Source organism: Peromyscus leucopus, chromosome 10, assembly GCF_004664715.2.
Source record: "Peromyscus leucopus breed LL Stock chromosome 10, UCI_PerLeu_2.1, whole genome shotgun sequence".
In the NCBI taxonomy this organism is placed as follows: domain Eukaryota; kingdom Metazoa; phylum Chordata; class Mammalia; order Rodentia; family Cricetidae; genus Peromyscus; species Peromyscus leucopus.
The window spans coordinates 89,657,350-89,685,251 of record NC_051071.1 but is presented as its reverse complement, the minus strand read 5'-3'; the positions used below and the strand labels follow the sequence as shown (position 1 = coordinate 89,685,251).

The following is a 27,902-nucleotide window of genomic DNA, read 5'->3' as shown; positions in this document are numbered from 1 at the left end:
AATCAAGAAAATGCCCCACAGACTTGCCAATTCAATGGAGGCAATTCCTCAGCTGAGGATTCTTCCTCCCAGATGACTCCAGCATGTGTCAAGTTGACAAAAAACTAACCAGCACACTTACTGAGTCAATACTGCTAATTCCTGAGACCTACAGGAGTTATTTTCTCCTGAGCTCTTGGAATTGTAGCTTTCTGTCTTCTTCCTTTGTGTTTTTATTTTCCTGTGAGTGTCTTCCTCACGGCAGCCTCAGTGGTCAGCAGTGCTTTAGTTATGTTCATCCTGAAGGTCTTTATAAAGGACAAATTTGCTGTAGTCACATTGGTTGTCAGTTATTTTCTTTGAGTGCTCAAAATATGTAGTTCCACACTCTGGCCTTTAGCATTTCTGTCAAGGAATGTGCTATTGTTCTGACTGGTTTGCCAATCAGGTACATTGTTTGTATCATGGTTCTTCTCTTAGTAGCTCCAGCATTCTTTTCTTGTTCTGAACTCACTGAATTTTACCAAGAGTGTAATATGACAAGATTATTTTCTGATCAATCTATGTGGTGGTCTAAATTACCTCTGTACCTGCACATCCTAATCTTTCAATAGATAGAGTATTTTAGGATGTTGCTTCGATGAACAGGTTTTCTGTGTCTTTAGTCTCTATTTCAGCATTCTATTCTAATAAAAACATTCCTATTTGGTCTGTCTGTCATGTTCTAGAAGTCATCATAAGGTTTTTATTTTATTCCTCTCTGAATATGGTAATTCATTAACCTTGTCTTTTTTTTTTTTGGAAGCTGAGGATCGAACCCAGGGCCTTGCGCTTGCTAGGCAAGTGCTCTACCACTGAGCTAAATCTTCAACCCAACCTTGTCTTTGATGCCCTGGTATTTTTATCTTTCAGTTAATTTAGTCTGTTGGTTCTTTCTCCTGAATTAAAAAAATTATCTGTAAACATTTCCAAAATTTCCATTAAAAAATTCTCTCTTCATTTATTACTAATATCCTATATTGTTATGCTTATTTCCTTCAGTTGTCTATCTTTTTGAAGTTGCAATCCTTTCTAAGTTAATCTCCTGAATGATTTCATCAACATTCTACTTATTCAAGTATGTTTAGATTCAATTGCTGACAACTTACGATCTTTTGAGGAAGTGGTATAACCTAGTTGTCTCATATCCTTGTGTTTTGTTGTGGTTAGTGCACCTGTGGAGTGAGTATGTTTTACACATTGATGTGAGTATGCACACAGTAAGAATTCATCTGCCAAGAGCTTAATCCTCAGCACCGGTCAGGAAGGAGAAAATGAACCTCTGATATCGGTAACAATGATATCAGAGCCAACTTCCTCACAGTTATCATAATGGGCACAATGAAAGTAATGGGCAAAACTAATTTATATAAAAATGAATTTAGAAACCAATAAAGGTAAAACAACAATAACAAGATAGTTGAATAAAGGATGTGTAGAAAGAAAGGTTAGAAAAAAGAAAAGGAGCCGGGCGGTGGTGGCGCACGCCTTTAATCCCAGCACTCGGGAGGCAGAGGCAGGCGGATCTCTGTGAGTTCGAGGCCAGCCTGGGCTACCAAGTGAGCTCCAGGAAAGGCGCAAAGCTACACAGAGAAACCCTGTCTCGAAAAACCAAAAAAAAAAAAAAAGGAGCAGAAGAGAAAAGAACAAGAGATTAAAAACAATATGGATACATAGTTTAAAAATGTAAATACAATAGATAAACTGCAGGCCTACCATCCTGACACTTGGAAGGTAAGTAGGAGGATCACAAATTTGTGGCAAGTCTGAACCATCTAAGTAGACCCTCCTTCATAGTCAACAACAGCAAGTAAACACAAGACAAGGATTTTTTAAAGAATAAAAACTTTTAAATCTTAAAAATAATGTGCTATATGAAAAGAACACATATTTTAATATCTGGAAGACAGAGACTCGGAAGAGCCTCTCTCTTGATGCTCTCATAGAATTTGCCAGGTCTGGGGCATTGGGGTCATACTTGGTGTGTACCGTCCCTCTCTGCTGCCGCCTTCCCGGCTGGTGCTGGACACAGGACACAGGTGCCTTAAGCACAGAGCATCATTCACTCTAAGACTGACTATCTTTGTATGTTCTTTGCCACTGAAAGTCCCAGAGGTCATGTGGCCTGTAGTCCAGGTAGACACTTCCGTTTGTGGGTTTGTCTAAACAAAGCCTTGTCTCCAGAGGTCTTTGGGGGAAGTGGGATTGAAAACAGAGAATGAAGTTCTTCAATGGAGAGAAATCCTGGGAGCTGAGCTGTGTGCCTGAGCATTTTCAGATCATATCCAGCAGCAAACCACCATGCAATAAGGAAGAAGCTGTGGAAATTGAATAATCCTTTCAATCAGGTTCCGAGTTCTCAGCCCATTTGCTGCACACAAATTGCAACATGAGGCAGTTTCACAAACCAAAGAATCTTCCAGCCACCTGCTCAGAACTCTCAAGCTCAGCAGTCATTCACAGGAGCCATGTCATTCCCGGTATAGGAGGCAGGGCTGCCTGTCCTCAGGCCTCCACAGCCTGAACCAGGAGTGTGTCTGTCAGTCATTCCCACCTGCACGGCTGTGCCTCATGGCTGCCCACCACCCAGTGCATCCCAGTGCACCATGGCATGTGCTTGATGGTTTTGGATTCCCACCACAGCTCAAACTCAGAGAACAGAATCTCCTGGTTCCAGCACTGAGAGAGACTGAGTGTGCAGAGCTTGGTCTGTGCCCATCTGTGTTCCTTTGTATTGTATAGGACAGTAGTTTTCAGAGTGTGCCTTGCCCTGAGTGACTCCATTTTATACAGCAGTGGTTTGCTTCATTTTGAAAGCAGATGCTGAGGCAAAATGACTCTGTACCTTATGTGTGCAAGTGTCCAGCACAGACAGTAAGATATAGATCAATAAATAACTTATTACAATGAGCGCTGTCATGTCCTCACTTGGATCATACCCACTGAGTCATCATCAGACCACCTGATGTGTGCGTCCCTAGATAAAAGGCAACAGACTCTCTACTCTATCCCAGGACTTCTGCTCACTGTGACCACATAAGTGAAGTGGCTCACTTGAGCTCCCATTTGTTCAGACCTCTTGTGCCTGGAGTCAGCTCTGTGCTTTGGAGCTATCTGCCCCTGAACCATCTCTGTATCTTGAACTGACACTGTGCCTTGAACCAACTGTGTATTTTGGCCACGCTGTTCCAGAATAGCTCTCTCTGCATGTGTATCTTCTATGTGATTTTGTCTTCCACAAATTCCCACGTCTGCATACGTGTGCACATGCACACCCCCAAACACAAAGCAGATGTGGTAATGGTGGTCATGTATTCTCCCTCTGGATATATATAATATGCTTTTGAAGTAAGACAAATCTACCACTTCATCTGTCCCCTTCTTCCTTTATGAATTGTGAATAACATTTATACTCTGTTCATTAGGGCTCATTTATTTCTTAGGAAGTTGGTACCTAAGGGGAGTATCTGTACTCAGATATGTCTGCTTCTCATTGGATCCTTAGGTAATCGCAGCCATATAGATGGTTCATCAGGAAGGAATCAGCCTATGACTATACAGTCTAAAACAATCCTAAAGTGTCCTGTGCTGTGTAATAATGATGTGTGTGTGGACAATCAACTTACTATTGCTGTTCCTTCTACAGGAAGGAAGAACCTCTGGAGATGTCTTCCAATAATGACCCTGTTGCAATCCCGATGATAGAAAGAAATCCCAGTGACCTTCCTGGTATGGACACCAGTGACCCAGACACATTGACTGGAGAGGCTGTGTTGAGTTTTCATAACATCAACTATCGAGAGACAGTGCAGAGTGGCTTTCCATTTTGTAAAAAAACAGAGGAGAAAGAAAGACTATCTAATGTCAAGTATGTGCATGAACTAAAGATATCAGCATATTTTATAACTTTTTCAACAAGTTGTCTATTATCAATAAGCTGTGTGTGTATGTGTGTGTGTTTGTGTTCAGTGTATATATCTGTTTAGTGTGTGTTTAAGTATATGTGTGTACATGTATATATCTGTTTATATGGGTGTGTAAGTATATGTGCTTATATCTGTTCACATGTGTGTATAAGTGTATTTGGGTGTACAAGTTCACATGTGCAGATGTGTGGATGCTATGACACACCCGTGGCACAAGGCCATCACAGGACAACCTTGAGCATTGGTCTTCACCTTCTACCATGTTGCAGACAGAGTCTCTCACTGTTCACTGCTGGATATGACAGGCTAGCAGCCTGCAAGAGTCCTGGGATTCTCCTGTCTATCTCCCATCTCTCCATAGAGCACAGAGTTACAGGTGCCCACTATTGCATCCAAGGTCATGTGAATTCCGGATGTTGAACTTAGGTCCTCCCCCTAACACAGCAAATACTTCACTTATTGAAACATCCTCCAGCCTCAACTTGTCATACCAGAGAACAGAACACACATACCAAGATTTCCCCCTCAGTCTGTATAGAGTCTGCCTCACAACACTAACCATGACCTCTGTTTTGTGGCACAGGTCATTTCTGCTCCTCCACCAGAACTTCCATCATTTTCTTACTAAAAGGGGGATGGGCAGGGCAAAGGATTGACACATTTGTCTGGATTGAAATAAGAAATAAGAACGTAGCTAAGTTTTCTATAAGAATATGCTTTTTTCAATCTGAATATTCACTACTGTGAATTAATCCATTTTCTGATATGTATTTTGCTGTACCTATACATCAATGAAGAATGTCCTGTACTTGAGAGATATCTCCCAGTTCTAAACTGAGAGTATTCTAATCACTTTATCAGGAAAGGAAGTCATCATTTTGTGGATTTTTCCTATTTTCTATTTCCAAAATCACTTTCCTATTTTGATTAAGGTGGTGATTAGTTTTGTTTTGAATGTTAAACTTGGCAATGATCTCCTGTCCTCTAGAGAGGTTTTTACTAGTCTTTGAATTTCTATTTACAATGCACTGATTTTAGTTGACACTATTTTAATAGTAATGACACTGCTACTGATATCCCATGAATCATTGGTTTGTTGTGATGAGGTTTACGAGGCAGCAAGCAGGGCTGTATGAAGATACTGATCATCAAACATGAACAAGAAGCTGTTGTGTACTTGACACATAAAGCCCATGTGTGTAACAGAGTCTTCATGAGAACTTGCTGCTTGCTTCAAGGAACGCTGAACTTAGATGCACCATGTTTTAAAAATAGAAGTCATTTAAATAATAAACAAAAAGGATTTTGTGATATATGAGGCATTTTCCTCATGAGTCACCACTAACATTCAACATCTTTCATTAAATAATAGACCGATATTAATATTTAAATTTTTTCCTATGAGTTTGTACTAATTATGTGTGTACAATTCTATCCACTTTCAATAGAATATTCAGTGTAGACACTTAAGCGAATATAACTTTCTTTAAATAGAAAATCAACCAGTATGACTTTGTGTTTACAGTGGGATCATGAAACCTGGCCTCAATGCCATCATGGGACCTGAAGATGGCAGCAGATCTTGGTGAGTATAACGGAAAGCTGTAAAAATCACTTCCATAGGCATTATTTATGTATTATTTGAGTATATCTCTGAGTATATATATATCTGGTCCCATGCACTGTGGATAATGTGCAGGATGGTGCATTCAATTTTCTACCAAGAACAGAAAGTCTTCCTAGGTCCACTTTACTGATAGGGAATGATACAGTGATTGTATATGGTATTGGGTCATATTATTATTTAATGTGAGGTAGATAGTATTAAAATTCGAAAGATGAAGCAAAGTTTTCTGGGAACAAGAAATCATCACTAGGCCTAATTTTCAAAATACAGCAGCTCATTATGAGTTTGAGTCCCAAGGTCAGATTGCAGGGAGGGATGGTCATGTGGTCTGGACTGTATTAGAGCACATAATGAGCTGAAAGCAGTGTGTGTGTGTGTGTGTGTGTGTGTGTGTGTGTGTGTGTGTATGTGTGTGTGTGTGTGTGTGTGTGTGTGTGTGTGTGTGTGTGTGTGAGAGAGAGAGAGAGAGAGAGAGAGAGAGAGAGAGAGATTTCAGCTAAACTTACGATATGCAGAATTTTTATTTTTTGAGTAGCTAAAAAGTGATAGCTTTTACTGAAGGGAGAAAGTAAACTACACAACATATATTACCTGTTGTAGGTTATTGGATGTCTTAGCTGCAAGGAAAGATCCAAGTGGATTATCAGGAGATATTTTGATAAATGGGAAACCTCGACCTGCTAATTTCAAATGTACTTCTGGTTATGTACCACAAGTAAGTGTTGGTGGGTTTGTAATTTTCAATTTCCCCTGCTTCTGTATGGTTAGTGACATAAAACAGTCCTAACTCTCTCTACACCAGCTTTTCCTAATGACTGATTAGCCCAAGGCTGGCATTATTAAATAGGAAGATGGGGAGGGATTGGAGTCTGACAGCTGTGGAACAGCATTAGTAACTATAGCTGTGATTTAATTCTACAAAGACTACTGTTGTCTGATTTTGCCATTCCTTGATATTTTCCACTGCTTAGAAGCTGTTTTCTGCAAATAATTGCAGGTAGCAGTCACCTAAATCTCTTGGAAGGCAAATGGGAGGGGGCATGAAATGATTGCTTCAGGCTCTGGATTGAGATTAGTAACACTGGAAGCTTATCTTTCAGTAGAGTATTACATTGTGTGTGGTTTATATGAGGATTAGGTTACATTTGTTCAAATGATTGTCTTAGTGATAACTATATTTAATTGAAATACTATTTAACCTTAAGAATGATGTGGTGATGCACACGGTGACTGTGAGAGAAAATATAGAGTTCTCAGCAGCTCTTCGACTCCCAATGACTGTAAAGAGAGATGAAAGAAGAAGGCGAATTGATGAGGTCCTTGAACTTCTGCATCTGGATAAAGTGGCAAATGTCAAGGTAATGTGAAGAAACATCTTGATAAATTCAGGGAAAAAAAAAACCAAAAATCCCATGTTGACAACATGACCCTCAGTCATCAGTTTCCTCCAATGTGTGTGGTCCAGGTGGCTGCTCTCTGTATTAATGAGTAAGTGACTGGTTACATGATGTACAGTGGAGATTGAGCTGGGAAGCCTTCTTAGCAATGGTTAAACCTGGGAATGGAGTGTGATCCAGGAGGGAAAAGTGTTCCTCACATGGCCATTTCCAAGTTTCCTCACATGAGCCTCCTCCTCTTCAGCCTTAAACTCTTGACTCATGGAGAATCTGACAAGGGCTTTCTTCTGTTTATTGTCTCTTCCCCGAGGACTTGTCCCTTTGTTGTTTCAGAATGCTTTCTGGACTGACATATGATGTGGGATTGAGGACTCTGGCTCTGTGTTTCACTCTGCATTTATTCCCTCCAGGGTTGTACTTGGTCTCTCTAGCATTTCCTTCTGACTTGTTCAGTGCTTGTTATTTTCTGTAGCCTTTCTGTGTTTTTATCTCATCCCGTCTGTGGTGGCTAGTGTTAACTGTCACCTTGACACAGTCTGGAGCCACCTGGAATCATCTAGAAGAGAGTCTCAATGAGGAATTGTAGTCAGTTGGCTTGTGGGCATTTCTGTAGGTGACTGTCCTGATTGAGTTAAGGGATGTGGAAAGACCCAGCCCACTCAGGCAGCACCATTCTTTGGGTTTGGGTCCTGGGTGTCATGAGAATGGGGAAAGTGAGTTGAACACTGACAGGCTTGCATGCATTCATCCTCTCTGTGCTCTTGACTGGATGTAACCGGCTGCATCGGCTTCCTGCCTGGACTTCTCTGCAATGGTTGACTGTACTTTTAAATTTTATGCTGAAATAAAACCTTTCACCTGTGGTGATATTGTATTCCCCCAAATATTGTGTACCCTAATAAACTTATTTGGAATCAGAGAACAGAACAGCCACTAGATATAGAGGTCAGAAAATGGTGGCACACACGCCTTTAATCCTAGCATTCCAAAAACAGAGATCCGTCTGGATCTCTGTGAGTTCAAAGCCACACTGGAAATAACCAGGTATATAACTCACGCCTCTAAATCCCAGGAAGTGATGGAAGAAAACAGAAAGTTATTTAAGGCATGAGGACCAGGAACTAGAATCTGGTTAAGGTTTTAGGCTTTTGAGCAACAGTTCATCTGAGATTCATTTTGGATAAGGATTCAGAGGTTTCCAGTCTGAGGAAACAGGATAAGCTGAGGAATTAGTGAGGTGAGGTGGCTGTGACTTGTTCTGTTTCTCTGATCTTTCAGCGTTCACCCCAATACCTGGCTCCACGTTTGCTTTTATTAATAAGAACTTTTAGAATTCATCTACATTCACCCCTTGTTTACTTTTTCAAGATCATTTTATCTTTGTAACTGGATGGAAACCTAGGATAGCCTTTTGCCCCCGCTCCCTCCTTCTTTATCTTCTGTCAATATTTATTCCCAGCTCCTGTGTTAGGTTTTAATGATACAAACTTGAGCAAGAGCAACAGAGTAGACCTGGTGACTCCTGTGAGGATTTGTGTAGGATCAGGATGGGTAATAGAAAAGTGGTGAACTTCACAGCTAACTATGTCATAGCTAACTAGTTTCTACTAACATATTTTAAAAGACTATTATGTAATACATTATTACTAAATACTTAATTATTCTTAATCTTTAACAATTTCATTCTTAACTATCAAAATGAATAAAATCTTGATATCCTCAGCCTGACAGGTCTATAACCATTTGCAGTCCCCAAATGTTTATAATTATATTGTTTACTGAACTTAATCAGGCATTTAATTTATTATATGCCTAGAGTTTTTCAATATCAGGGTTGTTTCCCTCTTCTTGTGTCCTCCAAACCATCCTGTCTCTCACAGTGACATCAACTCATTGAGAAGATTATACATAGATGTCTGCTGAGCAGACATTTGGTGGTATGGATGGAAATGGGCTCCCCAGAATATGATTCTCATGGATTAACTCCTGTGGTGGTTCCTTCTTAGAGGCAGTGGGGATCAGGAAGGTGCTGGGTGTTGATTCCCACAATACTTCTCTACAGTCATTTATGAGATGTTCATCTTGTTGGGAAGAACAATAGAAAAGCTCACATTTACCATGCTTTCTCTTTTTCCTGAGCAACAGAATTTTGTTTCCTTTGGCTCTGTTTATTGCATGTTTATATTTACAATAAAGTTCTTTCTTTTGTTCTGTTTTTAACAATAATTAGTCATTACCCTAAGTTGTTTACTTATTTATTAGGAGCAACATATGAAGGTATTTACTCACTTCTTGAAGTAATGAAATATAACATACTGCAAGAATTTTAATATACTTTTCATGTTTGTTTTAAAACAGGTGTATGTGTGTATGCCTGCATTCGTGTGTGCACATGTGTGTGTTGTGTAGAGTGTCTATGTTGTGTGTGTGTTGGGAGAACGTTAAATGATAACTAAATTACTATAGATACTTCATCTTCTCCTGTCCTGTCTTCATTCTTCCTTAGATAGAGATCTCACTGTGCCAGACTTGGAGTGTGATAACTCATTACCCTAGAACATGTGACTTGATAAAGAACAAATAGTAACTGTCATTAGCATGGGCTTCATGTCAAGTCTGACCTGAGTCTCTTTCTACTCACTTGGGAAAGAGAAATGTCCTTCTTCTCCCAGGTGTCCATATTTTTGCTTCTCAGGATAAAGACATGACAAAACCTTTTATTGCTAGAACAGGCAAGTTCACCAAATGACAATGACTGTGGGTTGTACTTGTTGATAATGGTGATCATTGGTGCTCTAGCCTAGATCTAAAGAGCTCAGGAAAAGGACCAGTATAGCAATGGAGCTGGTCACTGAGCATCCCATTCTGTTCTTGGATGATCCCACCACTGGCTTAGACTTGAGCACTACAACAGATGTCATCTCGGTCCTGAGAAGGTAAGTGCTGAAGGAACATTAAGTTTTATTCACTTAATACCTGGTCACTTGTATGTATTTTTGGTGCAGGAGATTCAGAAGTAAGCAACAGAGTTTCTTCCTTGTTTGTTAGAGGGAAACTTCAATTAACAAGGAACACACATCAAGAACAATGAGACAAGAGCATAGGGAAAGATGGCTGTGGTGAAGGTGGAGCACTGCTTTAAATCAATGTCCCCATAACCATCAAGCAAGTGTCAAGTGAGCTGGGTGTGAGATCTGAACAGAGTGCTGTATGGAGGGGAAAATGCATTTGTTCTGAGGCAAAGCATGTTTGCTGTGTCTGGAACATTAAATAGACCTAGCTGACAAGAACTCAGTGGCCTGAGGGAATGGAAAGTAGCTAGTGCACTGCTAAAGACAGACCGGGTGACTTGACAGAAGTTATATTTGTTACAGTTCTCAATCCTGGAAGCCACATATTAATGTATCCACAGGCTGTGTCTCCTGAGGCCTTGGTCACTGAGTTGAGGATGGTGTCTTTTTCCTCTTCATGTGTCTATGCCCTGATCTCTTAAATGGATACCAGTTACATTAGAACATACTAGTAATTTCATTTAAATTTAATCACCTTTTAAAAGACTCTATCTCCAATTATAACCACATTCTAAGTTCTTAGATGTGAAGTCTTCCTCAAATGAGTCTTTGGAAGGACATAATTCAGCCCTCCACATAATTCCCAATTGAGGTGAGGCAGGTTGGTTGGATTGAATGTAGATTGCCTGGACCACCTAGACCACTGTAAGGACTAAGATTTCAATAGCAGGGGATGAAACAAGCTGTTGGGTGTTCTATATGCTGTGAATATGTTGCTCTGATTGGTCGATAAATAAAATGCTGATTGACCCATAGCCAGGTAGGAAGTATAGACAGGACAAGCAGAGAGGAGAATTCTGGGGAGTGGAAGCCTGAGTCAGGAGACACTGCCAGCTGCTGCCATCAGAAGCAAGATGTAAAGTACTGGTAAGCCACAAGCCACGTGGCAACTAATAGATTAATTGAAATGGGTTAATTTAATATATTAGAAATAGATAGCAAGAAGCCTGAGACATTAGGCCAAACAATTTGAATAAAGTGTCTGTGTGTTTATTTGGGTCTGTGTGGCTGTGGACCTGGGTGCAAAAGGAGATAACTCTAGCTACAGAAACATTTATAGAAAAAGTGTAAGAGTTAGATTTTTTCATTTTAAAAATTAGTAAGAGTTTCACACTGACTGAATAACCCCAAGAACCGTACTAGGACTGTCCCATTCCCATGACTGGGGCTCTGGCTGTTGAACTCTACTGTACTCTCTGTCTGTCCTTCCTTCCCCTTGTTCTTTGTTTTGTTCTGACATCACGGTCCATCACTCTAAACACTCCTGCCCATCCCTCCAAGAACCACATCATCCACCATTGCACCTTCCCAGTGAGGAAGTCAACACCTGGGGCCTTGTCACCTTCCAGTCTGTAGATTCCTCAGGTGTCACACCTTCCCTGTCTGTCCCCTCTCCTGTCTGCTTCAGGACACTCTAAGATCAAGTTCTTGTTATTTTCCACTGCAGAACACTTCTCTCTGTCCCTGAGTCTTATACCATTACTGGCCTTAGTGCATTGCATGGGGCCATCCTAAGTGTGGTTCCTCCCAGTGTTCTGGAGCAGACTCAGTACCCGATATGCTCTGTTCTTCTTGGTCCCCAACACTCCTGGAAGTGCATCCTAGTGGTAGAATACTTTTTTAAAAACATTTTTTTAGTGTGTGTGTTTTGTGTGTGTGTGTGTGTGTGTGTGTGTGTGTGTTTTGTGTGTGTGTGTGTGTGTGTGTGTGTGTGTGTGTGTGTGTGTGTACATGTGTAGCATACCTGTAGAGGTTAGAGGACAACTCAAGGAGTTGACTTTTTCCTTCCACCAGCAGGGTTCTGGGAACTGAACTTAGGTCTTTAGATTTGGCACCAAGTGTCTCTACCCAATGATCCATCTCACTTCCCTGGCTTGAATCTTGATCATCTAATCATGCTGGTGGTTCTGGGTTATGTCACATGAAATTACAATTTTTCCTTTTGTGATTCATTAACAGTCTGACAGGGAAAACAATTGGCTGTTATGACATTATTCTGCTCCTTATCTTGTCAATAACCCCTGTCCTGCTGGAAAATCAAAGTGTGCACTACCATGCCTGGTTCTCTCACTCTCTCTTATTGTCTCCCTCCCTCCCTCCCTCCCTCCCTCCCTCCCTCCCTCCCTCCCTCCCTCTCTTCCTTGCTCCCTCTCTCTTCTTCTTTCTGTTTGTCTTAATGAAACAGGGTCTCATGTAACCTAGGTAGGCATGGAACTTCTGATCCTCCCAAGTGCTGGGATATTACAGATATGCCACCATACTCAGCTTTGAAAATAAACATAATTCTTTATTGATTCTTTGGGAACTTCATATCATGCACCCCAATCCTACCCAACTCCCAGTCAGTTCTCCCATATCCACACTTCACCCTTATAGCACCCACCAAAGGAAAGTTTAAGAAAAATAAAAAAGTAAAAATATTAATTAAAAATTAAATAAACAATACAATAAAAAAGCAAGACAGCAACAATAAAAACAACAGAATAAAAGAAACAGAAACAAACACTTCACTCCTCTGTCTCTCCCTGCCCCTCCATCACCTCTTCATTTGTATTAGTGGCACTGGGAGCTTCAGCATGTCATGGAGTAGACCCTTCTGTCCAAACAGCTTTAATTGTATAACCAGTTGTTGGTGAGGTTCAAGGCCTCTGGCTTCTGGTACACCATCAATGCAGGACCCTCACTGGAACTCCTCTGGGATATCCTGCTGCTACCCTGAGTCATGGAGATCCTGCAGCTATGGTTCTGCAGGATCAGTCCCTACATGTGCTACAGCAGGTCACAGATTGGGTAGATGATGGGTTGAGCAAACTCAAAGTCCTGGGTGTGTGCTTGGGTGTTAGATGAGCTGGTCAGTCCAGGACACATATGCCACCATACCCAGCTTTTATAAATGTTTTCAAAGAGTTTTAAACAGTGTTTTGGGTTATTGTTTCTTCTAACAGAAGATATGACTCCCTAAAATGGTAGTTCAGCTTATTTTTTCCTATCATAGAATTAAACCAATGATCAAATTTTAGCTTTGCAACTCACTAACTATGACCCCTTGGCCTGCTGCTTGATCTTTTAAGTCTTATCAACAGGAAGGGGGAATTGTATTAGAATTGCCTTATGCTGATATTGTGAAATTTGAGATGAGGTTCTTGCTGAAGGGTTTAGCAGGGAGAACAAGTGGTTAGTAATGTGAATCACATTATCAGAACAATGAAAACCAATTCCTGAAGAGGCAGAAAGTGAAAGTGATTGAAGGGAATTGTGCATACAATTATAGCTGTAATCCTTGCTCTGTCATGGGTTCTCAGGCTTGAGTGAACCTGCCCATCACCCTAGTTGTCTGTTCATGATATGGACTCCTTGCATTGACTCTCCAGCATTGTGATTCAGTGTCTGAGAAGACTGTTCATGGATCTACATAGTAACACTCTAGTGGACCCTGGACTACCGATATCCCACACTTTCGAAGTCCTAGTCTTTTAAATAAAAGCCTGGAGCTTTGTTTCTCTATCTGTGGTGATATTTTATTTGTGCTGATATGTGATATTTTATATGTATGTTAATAAAGTTTGCCTGGAGATCATAGCCATAAACAGAAGTCAGGAGATGGTAGCAGACACCATTAATTCAATCAAATGACAGACAGAGTCTTTGTGTGGTCAAGGACACAGCCAAGTGTGGTGACACACACCTTTAATCCCAGCACCAACCATAGAGACCTGGAGTTCTGTATAGACAGGCAGTGATGAGGAAGACTTATGACTGGGCTTAGAGCCAATGACAAGGTAGAACAGGAAGGCAATAAAAGCACAGGTCAGACAGGAAGAAGCTCTCTCTGTGAAAGCTACTGCTGGTGGTAAGCTAAGGCTAGGCATGGCTATTTGTTCTGATCTCTTTGGCTATTAACTGTATTTGGCTCTGTGTTTCTTATTTAATAAGACTGTTTAAAAATTCATCTACATCTATCGAGTGCATAATACAAGTGAGAGGAGATGTTTTTAAGGAAAATTCAAGCTGAAATGGGATCAAAGAGTATAACTTCAGGAATAAAATATTTTGTTGAGAATTTCAAGTTTTCGATGTCCAATGACTTATGATTTTTCCCTCTTTAAACTTAGGATATCTATGCGGGGACAGACAGTCATCTTCTCCATTTATCAGGCTCAGTACTCCATCTTCAGATTTTTTGATAGCCTCACCTTAGTGGCCTCAGGAAAAGTCATGTATCACGGGCCAGCACAAGAGGCATTGGAGTACTTCACATCCACAGGTATGGCTGGCTTTTGCTGTGAGAGCTCCTTCATTCATGGAATCTGCGAAGAGAACAGGGAGTACTGCTTGACCCTGGTGCAGACTTACTGTGTGTGGCTTCTCCATTTTAAATACCTTTGGTTAGTTTGGTGACAGGATCTGTTAGCTGTGCAGCATGGTCTTGTGGTTCAGGTCTCTTTTCTTTCTGCTGTCCCGTGTCACGCCTGTGTTATAGTATTTTTCCCGAGCTTCTTGTCCTGCTTCCCAGTTGTGGTGACCCTCTTAATTAACATGCTGTCCTCAAGTCCAGTTATCTGTCACTGGAACAGCTTTGGAAAGCCCAGCATCATCCTGTTCTTGCTCACTTAACACATGGTGGTTTTCAGTTTTCCCCTAGTGTGGTCTGACTCTGAGGAGCTGTGGATATGTTACTTAACTTAGTAGTAACTTTGCATTTCAGGTTTAGGCAGTGCTTGCGGGCTAGAGTGGCTTAAGTCTGGCTTCTGTGGACTCATGTTTTTGTATCTGCCTGTTTTTTTTTTTCATAGTCAGATTAGATGATGAAATATTTTTTAATGATTCATGTCATCAGTTTCATTTTAGTTAAATATGAATATACTTATGAATGATTATATCTCCAAATATAGGTTTAAATATTTGCTTTCCATCACTCTGTAGCAGCCTGAGAGACCAGCTCCTTGAACTCCAACCAGAGTTGCAAAAAGAATGCTTTCAGAGTAGTAGGACTTAGGGATAACTTTTAGTAGTCTGAGGGAATCAGATTCACACACGTACCGAGGAATTTTCTTTATTTTTCTCTAGCTTCTCCCCTGTTCTTTGTTCTGTCTCCTCTTATATCCATCCCATGGAAAGTAAAAAAAGTTACATCTGAGGGCATGATTAACCATGACAATGCCCACATGCAAGGCTGTAACCTGAGGCCGGGGCACAGTGCCCAGTGAGACAAGCTGCTGAGGAATTTTTTAGGGAGTAGGTCTTTATCAGCCAGACTTATCAAGCAGGGAACTGGCACCAATGTTGCTTTGTGTCTGGGCTTGGTTCTACAAATAGACACCTGGGAATATTTCCTTGTTTATTTTCCCTGGAGGTTTATCTTAGGAAGCATTCTGTCTAGTTTGAATTTGCTCTGAGACTCAAAATCAGCCAATTGTATGTAGCATGTCTGAGAACTGAGAAGAAATTGCTGTTTTCTTTATGCTAGTGATAAAAAAACAGGGCCTAAGTGTCTTACAGTCTCATGGAATAATAGATCTAATTTTGAAGCATATCCTAGTATATTTTCTACATATCAAAATTATACAGCTTAATGATGAGTGATCTTCAGGCAGTCCACAGATATAAGTGACCATAAGATTGAGATGTGATCATGATATCACATGTACATATTATATGAGATCATAAATTACAGTGCAGGTATTGGGGAGATACCACAGATGTTTTTGCACATGTGGAATTACAGACAGACACAACCATGTCCATAGGCACTGGGGAGAACTCCTGCAGCTGTTTTTAGGGAAGAAACATAGTGGCACATGAGAAAAATTACAGATAGACGCACCTGGCTTTCAGAGTCTGGGGCCATGAACCTTGCTTAGCGAGATTCCTCCATCAGAGAGTTATTCACCTGGAGGGTTGACACCTGAATTATTAATTGCCATCTGCTGTATATTCTTGTGGCCTCTGTAAAGGCCATTGTACCAGCAGCTCTGTGTAGCATGAATCTTAAAAGTTCTTATTAATAAAATCAAACCCGAGGCCAGTTATTGGGGTCCATGCTGGTAGATCAGAGAGACAGAACAAGCCACAGCTAACCTCACCTGGCCAGATCCTCAGCTGGTCTTGTCTCCTCAGACTGGAGGCCTCTGAGTCCTCATCCGGAATGGGTCTCAGCTGAATTACTGCTGGAAAGCCTGAAGCTTAACCAGGCCAAATGCTTAACCAGCCAAATGCTTAACCAGCCAAATGCTTCTAGTTTCTGGTCTTCACACCTTATATATCTTTCTGCTTTCTACCACCACTCCCTGGGATTAAAGGCTGGCTTTCTGGGATTAAAGGCGTGAGTCACCATGCTTGACTATTTCCAATGTGGCCTTGAACTCACAGAGATCAGAGGGATTTCTATCTCTGGAATGCTAGGATTAAAGGTGTGAGTGCCACCATTTTCTAACCTTTGTGTCTAGTGGCTGTCCTCTGACCCCAGAATAATTTATTAGAGTACACAATATTTTGGGGAACACAATACCACCACAGCTCTCAGTATCACTCTTTGTTTTTGATTAATCTTTGTCATTTAAAAGTGTAAACGTTTGTGAGTCTTTGGAGTCCAATAAAAATGTAGGCCAAATTCAAATGATTGTTTCATAGAAAGAGTTCACATAAGTATGTAGAACATACACATCAACATATATCTATACTCATAAATGTGTATGTACATATATGTTTATATTATACTGGGAAGCAGATATTTTCGAAATATTATGAGTGTATATGCACGAGGAAAGAATAAGTTAATGGGGGAGACAAGAAGAGGAAGAAGCTCTTAGATTCTGACTCCCCTCCCCATCCCACTCTCTGAAGAGGGTCCTCAGGATTGTTCTTGGCCAACTTCTTTGTAGGTTATGAATATGATTCCCACAACAACCCTGCAGACTTCTTCCTGGACATCATTAATGGAGGTTTCTCTGCTATATTAGACATAGAAGAAGAAGGCCATGATGGTATGTGAGTCTTCTAGAGTCATATTTTTTTTTCCTAACTGATTGCATTAAAACATAGTAGTGTGGTTCTTTAGATAGTAGCTTTATATGTTAATTCAGTGTCTTAAAATTAGCTAATAAGTTTTCTCTCTGTTGTTTTTGGTGTTTTATATTTAATTTATAATAGACCATTTATATGATACTGTCAGTTGTAAAGGAAATTTCTGTTAGAAAGTAAATGTACTTATTGTTTGTCATATTATTCTTGTTATTGTTTTAGATATGATTTGCTTATGTAGCCAGGCTGGCCTTAAATGTGTGCTCTTTCTGCATCACCTCCCAAATATAGGTATTACAGGGTTATGTCACGATGTCCGACTTTGTTTATAACATTTTAAAAACATGATACTTGGCAATTTATACATTTGCATACACATTCACATGCAGTAGAGAGTAGGGACCAGACTTTTATGTTACAAAGCATAGATCCATAAGGGAAGGAAGACTTTGAAGCCTTGGGGTCCAGATGGGAAAAGATCATTCAGTTTTCTGTGTCCTGTCCATAGGATAATGACAGTAGTCAGGTCAGTTAGGGACACTCTTCTAATCTGTTAAGGAATTACACAGGAGTAATTTTATTATGCTCAAAATGTGTTGAGTTGAAGATGTAGCTCAGCTGGTAGAGTCCTTGCCTCAGATGCAACAAGCCTTGAGTTTGGTTCCCAGCACCACATAACTGTGTGTGAAGTCCATGCCTGTCAACTCATCCCTTGAGACAGACACAGAAGGACCTGGAGAAGTTTAAGGTCACCCTTGGCTTAATAGCAACTTTGAGGCCAGTCTAGGGTACATGAGACTGTCTCAAAGAAAAACTGCTACATAATTTATGTGTTATTCATGAAAAGTATCATAGAAAAATCAGTTAAATTATTGTCTGCTTCTTGTCTTTATCTACTTTTATCCCTAAGCTGACAAGTACAAAGAGCTTTCTGAGAGACAGCACCAAGTCACAGAAAAATTAGCCAACATGTATGTCCAGTCCTCCTTATACAGAGAAATGAGAACTGAACTGGATCTACTCTTGGGGGAACAGAGGACAGGGAGGAGCTCAGCCTTGGAGCAGATCACGTGTGTCACCCCTTTCTGGCATCAGTTCAGATGGAATTTCTCTCATTTATTAAAAAATTGCCTGGGTTTTCCAGATGTCACTGTGATTCAGGTAATCTGATGAACTATTGTAATTGTATTGTGAAAAAATCAAGTGGGAATAATTTGTTTCTGAGTCAGTCTACTTCAGGTCACATTTATCTACTATTCTGTTCCATATATTTGTCATTTCCACTCGGCATATGTTCAATAAAGCAAGTAGAACATGATTAACTTTTTATAGAAAGCATTTTTAGTGGTTGTTTTATTTAGAGGAACTATAATGACTAATCCCAGTAGGAAATTTAATTCAGGGAAATCAACAAGAAATTCAGCACACCTGGGAGTTCCTCACACCTGTCTAATTCACCAGTGCATCGAACAAGCTTAGGTCCAGGAATGAGTAAGGGAGTCAAAGGCTCCTGTCCTGCTATAACTTTTCATGTGGGTGGATGGATGGTAACTGAATAAACACATAAAATTGTAGCATGTCAGATGAAAGAAGGGACTCTGGAGAAAGTTTGAGTAGGAAGGGTGGAGGTGACTGGGGAGGGAAAGGGGGCTGATCTGTAGTTGAAATCATGGGATGAGGAAACAGGACCATTGATCCCCTCTGAGGGAGCCTCTGCATGCACTGCCTGAGAGATGAGCCCATTGCAGAGTGCTGTTCCCTTATTGGAGTCCAGTGTGAAAGCAGAAGCCACTCAGAGTGCAGTTCACACACAGATATGACTGAACTGAACAGTGCTCTTCCCTGTCAGCTGACTGGGAACTGGGAGGAAGTGAGGTTCCACTTTTCTTTAAACCGGCTGTGTAACAAGGATCATCATGCCTTAAGATTTTCTATTATTTTAACATAAATGTCACACAGAAATGTGGTTCTTCCAGCTCACTGGGCCATCACTTATTCATTTATATTTATTTCATGATGTTGAGGATTCTGCTGTGCTAGTGTTTGATCCTGGGGCCTCAGCCATGAGAGGAATCACTCTACCATGGACCTACATCCCTGTCCCTGTAAACCAGAACTTATAGTCAGTTCTGCTGATAGTGTGTTGTTATTTTATTGTCAGGCATTCAGTTTCTGTTGAACACTGAAAGGTCAGTGTTGTTGGCTGTAATGAAACCACTTACTTCCTAACATGTGTCCTGCCCTTTTCATATTTTAATGCTGCTCCCTTCCCAGTGTATATGTGGATAGTCTTACCATTTGAGTTGTACTGTCAGTTGCTCCAGACACTTTGGTCTCTTTCTTGGGATTTTATGTCATAAAAGAGGCATTTTTATATCCCTTCTTATTGAAAAAAATAAAAGATTCAATAGGATTGGAAAAAAGTGAGTTACATTCTTAACAGTGAGGCAATATCATGAGGTAAGAAGCGTGTGCGTTTGTGTTTGTATGTGTGTGTGTTTGTTAGCAATGATAGCAATGATAAATTTTTTAATTTATTTTTTATGTATGGATATTTTACCTGCATGTATATCTGTGCATCATGTGCATGCCCATGGAGGCCAGAAGAAGGCATCAGATTCTCTGGAATTGGAGTTACAAACTACAAAAATTGAAGTTTGTTAGGGGTCATTTGGTTGTTGGAACTGCAACATTTGGTTGTTGGTTTTCTGCAAGAGCAGCAAGTTCTATTAACTGCCGAGCCTTATCTCCAAGCCATGGGATATTGGTTTCTAATTTATCAAATTACATCGGAGGATGCTTTCCTTAGATCATAATGTTCTTTTACAACATCATCGGAGGAATAATAGTTAGACTCCTTCAAATAAGTTACCGCATTATGTATGTAGCCTTACTCCTTTGTTAAGTGAAGTACCTTCCAAAGCCATTTTAACCCCAAACCAAAGCAGTGCAGGTCCTGGTGACTGTCTGCACAGACTGAGTGGATGGAGGTAGATGAGGGTCTGGAGGAGTTGGCAGCTTAGATGAGACTTGAGCACAGGCCGCTCTGGCTGTGGTTTATGGAGCAGCAGTGACAGAGATGAGGGGCAATGGGGCATCAGGTGACCAGAGGACTCTGTCTGAACACAGTGGTGACAGCAATAGTGTTCCTTCCCACACAGGCACAGACTTCCAGAGGTGACACAGGCGAGGACCAGCTCACCCTTTCTTAGCACACAAAATCCCACTGCCAGGAACTGGGTTGTGAGTCATTTTCAGTTTTGTTATTTGGTTTGCAGTTGAGGGGATCAGGGCTAGGTCTAGTGTATGCTGTGCAGGACTCTGCCACTGAGCTGTCCTCTGGCCTGGGGTGAACTTGTTTCTAACTATAGAGTAAAGAAAGCCTGAGTTCTTTAAAGCACTTGAAGTAGAAACTGCACATGTTTGCTGCACCAGAGTTGAGATCTCAGTTTAGGTGAACACTTTCGTCTCTTACTTTGGTTTGTCCCCTAACCTCCCCAGGTGCCTGCATTCTCTCCACCCTGTGTCATCCATGTTTCAGAACCTGAACTGAGCCCTTCACTGGCCATTCCTAGTAAAGGACTAAGAGAAGTCTTAGCTTTTCTAGGGTCTGTGCTGTCAGAGCCTCAGATTGCAGAGACCTTAGTTTTCAGTTTAACATACAAGCAATCTGTTAATATGTGTGTTTCATATTCTTCAGGGACTCTGGCCAAATTATAGTGTTTACCTCACTGGAGAGATCTGATTAAGAAACCATATATATTAAATAATTGACAATATATAGAATACTTTCTATTTATAATGGAAATTTGTTCATTTTTCCTGTTTCTTTTTGAAAGGCATTTATCATAGCCATACTGTCTGTGATTGTGGGTATCATTTTCCGTGTCCTAAGAAATGATTGTAATGAAGTCCAGATCAGGTAAGCAAACTTTCATCTTGATTTTGAGAAATGCTATCACTTTGTTCAAATTCATATAAATTGATTAAGAATTGAATTTCCTAACAAGAACAGAGTAAACATTTTATCATGTGATAGAGTGTGTTGGTACATTGAAGGCCGAGTGGAAGAACTCACTTTTTCACATGTGCTTATATGTAGATAGTATGAAACTATACACACCACACATTCACATTTTACCAGTTTTAGCATATGGAGTAGCTTCATGTTATGTGACCATCCCCACACTCTAAATGTAGGGTGTTTTTCATCTACCCAAATGGAATCTGATAGCTCTGAAAGAAGACTTCCCACACTACCCACTCCCGATTCCTGGTACCAAGCATTCTACTTTCTGTCATTGAATATGACTAATGTAAGAGCCGTGAACTGGAGTCTCACAAGTATCTGCATTTTGCCATTGTTTGGGTTTTGTTTTTGTTTGTTTTGGGTAGTGGTTTCCATTGGTGTGATGTCCTCAGGGCTCAACAAAGTGTAACATGTGTGGGGATTTCTTGGGCTCTGTAAGGCAGAATAGTAGTCCATTGTGTGTGTGTATGCTGTGTTGCTTCCCATTCATCTATGGCTGGAAATGTGGTTTGTTTTCACCTTTGGCTGCTCTGAACCATGTTGCTGAGTGTGCAAGTACATTGGTTTGAGCTCTGGACTTTTACTCTTCAAGGTAGAAAGCTTGAGTTGCCAAATCACATGACCATTGGGTTAATTATTTGAGGAACTGCTGTCCTGTCTCCAACTGCACTGTACTATTTTATATCCTCACCAGCACAATACAAGAGCTCAAATCTGTCCATTTCCTTCCCTAAACTTATGTTCTTTCGTGTTTTCAATAACTTATCTAAGAAAAAATAAATCACAATTGATTGGATGTTTTGTGAATGTCTGCAATTTCCAATTTGTAATAGGAATACTTTATTTTTATTTTAAAATTTTTATTTCTTTAGTGTGTATATGTATGTGGGCATATGTGTCCTACATACAGCATGCATGTGGAGGCCAGAGGACAGTTTACAAGAGCTGATCCTCCCACCACATGGGTTTCAGGATTGTACTCAAGGTCATCAAGAACGGCGGCAGTCATCTCACCTGCTGAACCTTCTCACTGGTCCTCATTTTTCCTTGCTGTTGAGTTACAGTGATTTTTGTTTGTGACATGTGAATCACCTATGTGTAGCTGAAGTTTTCCTGGTCCTGCTCGGCTCCTGTGGCCCTATGGCTGCTTGGACCCTAATAAACACTCAGAGGCTTATATTAATTAAAACTGCTTGACCATTAGCTCAGGCTAACTATTGACTAGCTCTAACACTTAAATTAACCCATAATTCTTATTTATGTTTGGCTATGTGGCTTGGTACCTTTTCTCAGTTCTGCCTTATCATCTTGTTTCCTCTGTGTCTGGCTGGTGACTCCTGACTCAGCCTTCCTATTCCTAGAATTCTCCCTGTTTGCATATCCCACCTATACTTCCTGCCTGGCTACTGGCCAATCAGTGTTTTATTTATCAACCAAATCAGAGCAACACATATTCACAGCACGACATCCCACGGCACTTCTCCTTTTCTTTCTAATCAAAAAGGAAGGTTTTAGCTTTAATCTAGTAAAATTACATGTAATAGAACAGTCATCAAGCAAGAATTACAGTTACAATATCTAGTCTATTTGCATTTGGAAAAATTAAACAAAATATTATATCTATCCTATATTTGTGAGTCTAAAGTTTCATTATCTAATTTATCTTTTATCATATCCAAGGAAAATTATAACTATCTAGTCTTCAACTACATCAAAGACTTCAGAAGGATATAATATTACCTAAGTAAACAGGAAATGCATTGTAAACAACTTTCAAAATTCTGGAAATGACAGAGACAGCTGCCTGCCTGGATAGTCATCCAAAGTTCCTCTATAATGTTGGGACATCAATCTTCAGCCCATAGGCCTAGTCTCTTAGTCATTTTTTTCTCTGTGTGCTGTAGAATGTCTGGCAGTTTCTTCTATGAAGCAAGAACCTGAAGGACCATTTTGCCTTGGAAAGTTCAGTAGTCACTTTCCTATGGGTTCTGCATGTCTAGTTTATACAACATACTGTCAATCAGTCAATGCAAGGGCATTTTTTTGTCCAGTGGTTAACTTTTACCACAAAGAAAGCAAGCTCCATGAGTTTCTTCAATGCCCATTATCTTCTCTGAAGTAGATTGGTGCTGCCAGGAGCAGACATGTCTCAATGTCCAGAAAGTCAAAGTTTTAAAAACATTTTAAATGCCATATTGTGTAGGTCTTTTAAATATTTGAAGATTACCTACCTAATTGAAATATATCTGTGTATATCTAGAAAACTTAACTAATATGACTACAAGTGTGATTATCATAAAAGACTAATTATTAATCTGTATTTCTTAATTATCCATTACAATTTCAATGAGTTACATAAACATAATACCTTAAACAAGAGTAGAAATATATATATATAGTACAACAAAATTAACTTTAAATTTGTAATAAACTGAAATCTATAGCAATTTAAAATATTTTACAGAGGTTGTTGCTCTTTAAAAGTAGATTCAATAATCTACCCTTTCATCCTATTATATCCATATCCTATTCCCCCTTTTTCGTTAGAAAGATATTGATTATGGTCAATAACAATTTGTAACCAATCTTTAAATAAAGACAAATATCCACAGTCAGTTTTTGGAAATGTAGGCAATGTGTTCTAGGCTACTTCCTGCTGATAGTGGGCACTGGTAGTCTTATGGTGATTCTGAGAAAATTTGACATAATGGTCAAGTCCTGGGAAGACTGGCTATAACCTTTGTTGATAGGTACCATCTGTTAAGGTTCAGGAGGTCTGGCTTTATCAAATCTGATCCATCATAACCTGGAACAAACCCATAACCTCTTGCTTTCTGTGGAAACAAAAACAGAGCCTCCTTTCCAATGCAACATATCCTTAGATTCAAATTTTGAAGTCAAGATCCCTTTAAAATATACATGTTGGTAAACTGAGCAGCCTGTATAATTAAATGTCTTTCTGCATTTCAAAATCCCAAAGACAATATAATACAGCCTCTCTGTGTGATTTCCATCTTTACATGGCTTATTTTTATATTACTTTTACTTTCCCTTTAAAGACTTTATGTTTTAAAACTTTCTATTTCTTTATAAAGCTTTCTATATTCCTTTTCCTCTCTCTTCCAAGCCTATATACATTTTTTACACACTGTTTAGGGCTTATCCCATCTGAATCTGTCTTATTGTGAATCGATTGCTTTAAACTGCAGGACTCTGCCAATCTTAGCTTCTCAACATGGCAGAGGTAATTCACCACCAGCTCTGGGAGCCATGCTTTCTGTTGACTCTGGGAGGCAGTGGGTCCATGCCTCCATCCAGCAGCATGTAGTCCAGAAAAAATTTCTTCTTTGGTTTCTTTCCTTTCCTTTCCTTTCCTTTCCTTTCCTTTCCTTTCCTTTCCTTTCCTTTCCCTTCCTTTCCTTTTCTTTTCTGTTTTACTAGCAAAAGCTAAATCCACTACGCAGTACACGACATGGTTTCGAGACACCACTGTGTACCATGGCAGGAACCTGCCATGCTGTTTAGCTTATAGTGACTGGTGGCCAACTCCATCTCACAGCCAGCTGTCGGGAGTCAAGTTTTCACTGCTACCGGCAAGAGACCGTGAGACTAGGAAGCCTAGTGTGACTTTGTTTCTGTGCATTCAGAATCTTTAAGCTTTCTTAGGTCTATGTGGTTCAATGCCCAACAGTGAGCGCCAAATGTATTTGGAAGTTTTCCTGTGTCCCAGCCGGCTGACAGTCAGGACAAATCTCTCCCACTTGTGTTCCCCAAGTAAACACACAGAGGCTTATATTAATTAAAACTGCTTGACCATTAGTTAAGGCTAACTATTGACTAGCTCTTACACTTAAATTAACCCATAATTCTTAATGTTTAGCCATGTAGCTTGGTACCTTTTCTCAGTTCTGCCTTGTCATCTTGCTTCCTCTGTATCTGGCTGGCAGCTCCTGACTCATCCTTCTTCTTCCCAGAATTCTCCTTGTTTGCATATTCCACCTATACTTCCTGTCTGGCTACTGGCCAATCAATGTTTTATTTATCAACCAAATCAGAGCAACACATATTCACAGTGTACAGAATGACATCCCACACAGAAGAATTTAAAGGTGAACTCATCTCAGCATTGAATTATATGGTTACAGAGAAAAAGTCTAAGGTTACCAGACTGCTGTGTGATGTTCTGTATGTTAAATGTGTTGCTCTGATTGGTTAATAAATCAAACACTGATTGGCTAGTAGCCAGGAAGGAAGTATAGGTAGGACAAGGAGAGAGGAGAATTCTGGCAAGTGGAAGGCTGAGGCAGAGAGATGCTGCCAGCCACTGCCATGAGAAGATGTGAAGATACTTGTAAGCCACGAGCCACATGGCAACTTATAGATTAATAGAAATGGGTTGATTTAAGATATAAGAACAGTTAGCAAGAAGCCTGCCATGGCCATACAGTTTATAAGCAATATAAGTCTCTGTGTGTTTACTTGGTTTGGTTTGAGCAGCTGCGGGACTGATGGGTGAGAGAGATTTGTCCTGACCAAGGGCCAGGCAGGACTGGAGAAAACTCTAGCTACACCAGACAGCAAATATTAATCTACCTGATAACCTTAGAGGAACTGCCAAATGCTCAAGGGTGTGTGCAAGCTAACTGGACTCCAGTGGAAATGTTAGATTTGAGGAGAGTTAAGAAGCTATAGTATCATATGGTGTGCATTCTTCATTTGTAAAGCAGATGTTAAACTCCTGGTCAACTTGTAATAGAACTATCCCTCAGGACTGGAAAGATTTGGTTACAGTGGTCCTAGAGGCTGAGCCACAGTTACAATGGATGACCTGGTGGAAAGAGGAGGCAAAGACTATAGAACAATGGTGTAGGGCTAGGGTTATGGAAATTTCCCAAGATCAACTTCTTGGAGAAGGTGATTATGCTGATATACAAAGACAATCTTTATATGATGACCACACCTTAATTCTATGCCACATGGCAGCCATGAATACATGGGACAGAATTGAAGAATCAGAGAAGAAAATCATTTACAAAAGTTATACAGGACCCAGAAGAAACATTCACGGATTTCTTACAAACATTGTTTTCAGCAATAAATAGAATGATACCAAATTCAGAAGCTAGACAAATAATAATTGAATCTCTGGCTTTTGAGAACACTAATGCACATGTGAAAGGGTAATTAGGCTGTTAAAGGAAAGGTCAGCACCCTTGGAAGACTGGATCAGGGACACAATTAATATTGAATCTTTTGACCATGATGATACATGGATAGGAGTGGTGATTTTAAGAAATTTGTAGAAAAATAATAATGTCAGATGCTTTAATTATGGTAAACAAGGCCACCTAAAAAGGGACTATAAATATGGTATTCCTAGAAACAATATTTCTTCAAGGAATAATGGCAACTGAGTGCCCCTCCCTCCGGATTATTACATTCATTATGTACTAATGAATGTAGATCAACAAGGGACAGACAAGGCAATCCTTTGCCTTTGCCATTGAGGAACTCCCTGAAGGGCCTCTTGCAGGCCCCAATGGCAAATTCAGTTCAGTACTTTTTTGCCGTTGTAGAAGAAAGCCCTTCTCAGAGTAATTAAATAACCAAATGCCTATTGTAAAAAACCATACTGCTTGGGGTGATAGAATAGCTATAACAGAGAGAACAGAAAATTCAGGAGAAACCATAATGCGATTTTTTGGGGCAAACTTCTATAAATAAACAAAGACCAAAATTAAAAATACAAATAAACAACATTCTCATGGAGGGTCTTGTAGACACAGGTGTGGATGTCACCATAATTGCACCAGAATCTTGGCATCCAAATTGGCTTCTTCAGGAGGTAATTGTTCAGCTGTTAGGGATTGGAACATTATCTCAAGTGAAGCAGAGCACAAGATAGGCTGAATGTATAAGGCTAGAAGAATGTAGAGAAAAATAAAAGCCACATGTGGCTAATATAGCTATGAATGTATGCTGCCATCATCTATTACAACAATGGAATACCTAGATTAACGTTCCTCCAACTTTAGAAACAAACCATAAACTAACATGTTTCTGAGAAAAATATTAGATATTATTATAAAGAACAGTCACCAGCCATCCGGATTGTACAAGAACAGGGCAGAATAGCTGTTGATCTTCCAAAGACACCAACAGCTCTACCTTTAAAATGGTTAATAGATATGGTTTCAGCAATGGCCTTTAACAACAGAAAAACTACAGTCCTTGGAAGAGTTGGTACAAGAGCAGTTAAATGCTCAGCATATTGAAGAATCAACCAGCCCTTAGAATTCTTCTGTATTTGTTATTAAAAAGAAATCTGGTAAGAGGAGAATGGTAACAAATCTAAGAGCAATTAACAAACAAGGTATTTCAACCAATGGGCTCTCTACAAACTGGAATTCCTTTGCCTACTCTGTTACCTAAAGGATATCCTCTAATAGATATCAATTTAAAAGTCTGTTTATTCTCAATACCTTACAAGTAAAGGACAGAGGAAAATTTGCCTTCACCATGCCTACTTATAATAATTCTCAGCCAGTTAAGAGATATCAATGGAGGATTCTCCCAGAGGGAATGTTAAATAATCCAACCTTGTGCCAATATTTTGTATGACAGTCACTGGAAGTAATATGTAAGCTATTTCCTAAATCTATAATTTATCATTATGTGGATGATATTTTACTAGGTGATTCAAATGCAGATACTTTAGAAAGAATGTTTGAAGGACCAAAGAAAATTTTGCCTTGTTGGGAATTACTAATTGCTCCTGAAAAGCTACAAAGAGGAGATTCTATTAATTATTTA

General features: G+C 39.9%; 1 protein-coding gene across 3 annotated transcripts in view; it reads left to right on the top strand.

Moving 5' to 3' along the window:
* Nucleotides 1–27,902, top strand: part of LOC114691801 (ATP-binding cassette sub-family G member 3-like) — a 55,527-nt gene that overhangs the window by 6,060 nt on the left and 21,565 nt on the right. For all 3 annotated transcript variants that reach the window (XM_028867327.2, XM_037209251.1, XM_037209252.1), the window contains 9 exons: nucleotides 3,665–3,886; nucleotides 5,470–5,529; nucleotides 6,172–6,286; nucleotides 6,777–6,929; nucleotides 9,768–9,904; nucleotides 14,152–14,303; nucleotides 16,921–17,022; nucleotides 17,970–18,220; nucleotides 20,899–20,981. In XM_028867327.2, the coding sequence (XP_028723160.1) occupies nucleotides 3,684–3,886; nucleotides 5,470–5,529; nucleotides 6,172–6,286; nucleotides 6,777–6,929; nucleotides 9,768–9,904; nucleotides 14,152–14,303; nucleotides 16,921–17,022; nucleotides 17,970–18,220; nucleotides 20,899–20,981 (1,256 nt within the window). In that variant the 5' untranslated portion in view covers nucleotides 3,665–3,683. The remainder of the gene's footprint in view (nucleotides 1–3,664; nucleotides 3,887–5,469; nucleotides 5,530–6,171; nucleotides 6,287–6,776; nucleotides 6,930–9,767; nucleotides 9,905–14,151; nucleotides 14,304–16,920; nucleotides 17,023–17,969; nucleotides 18,221–20,898; nucleotides 20,982–27,902) is intronic.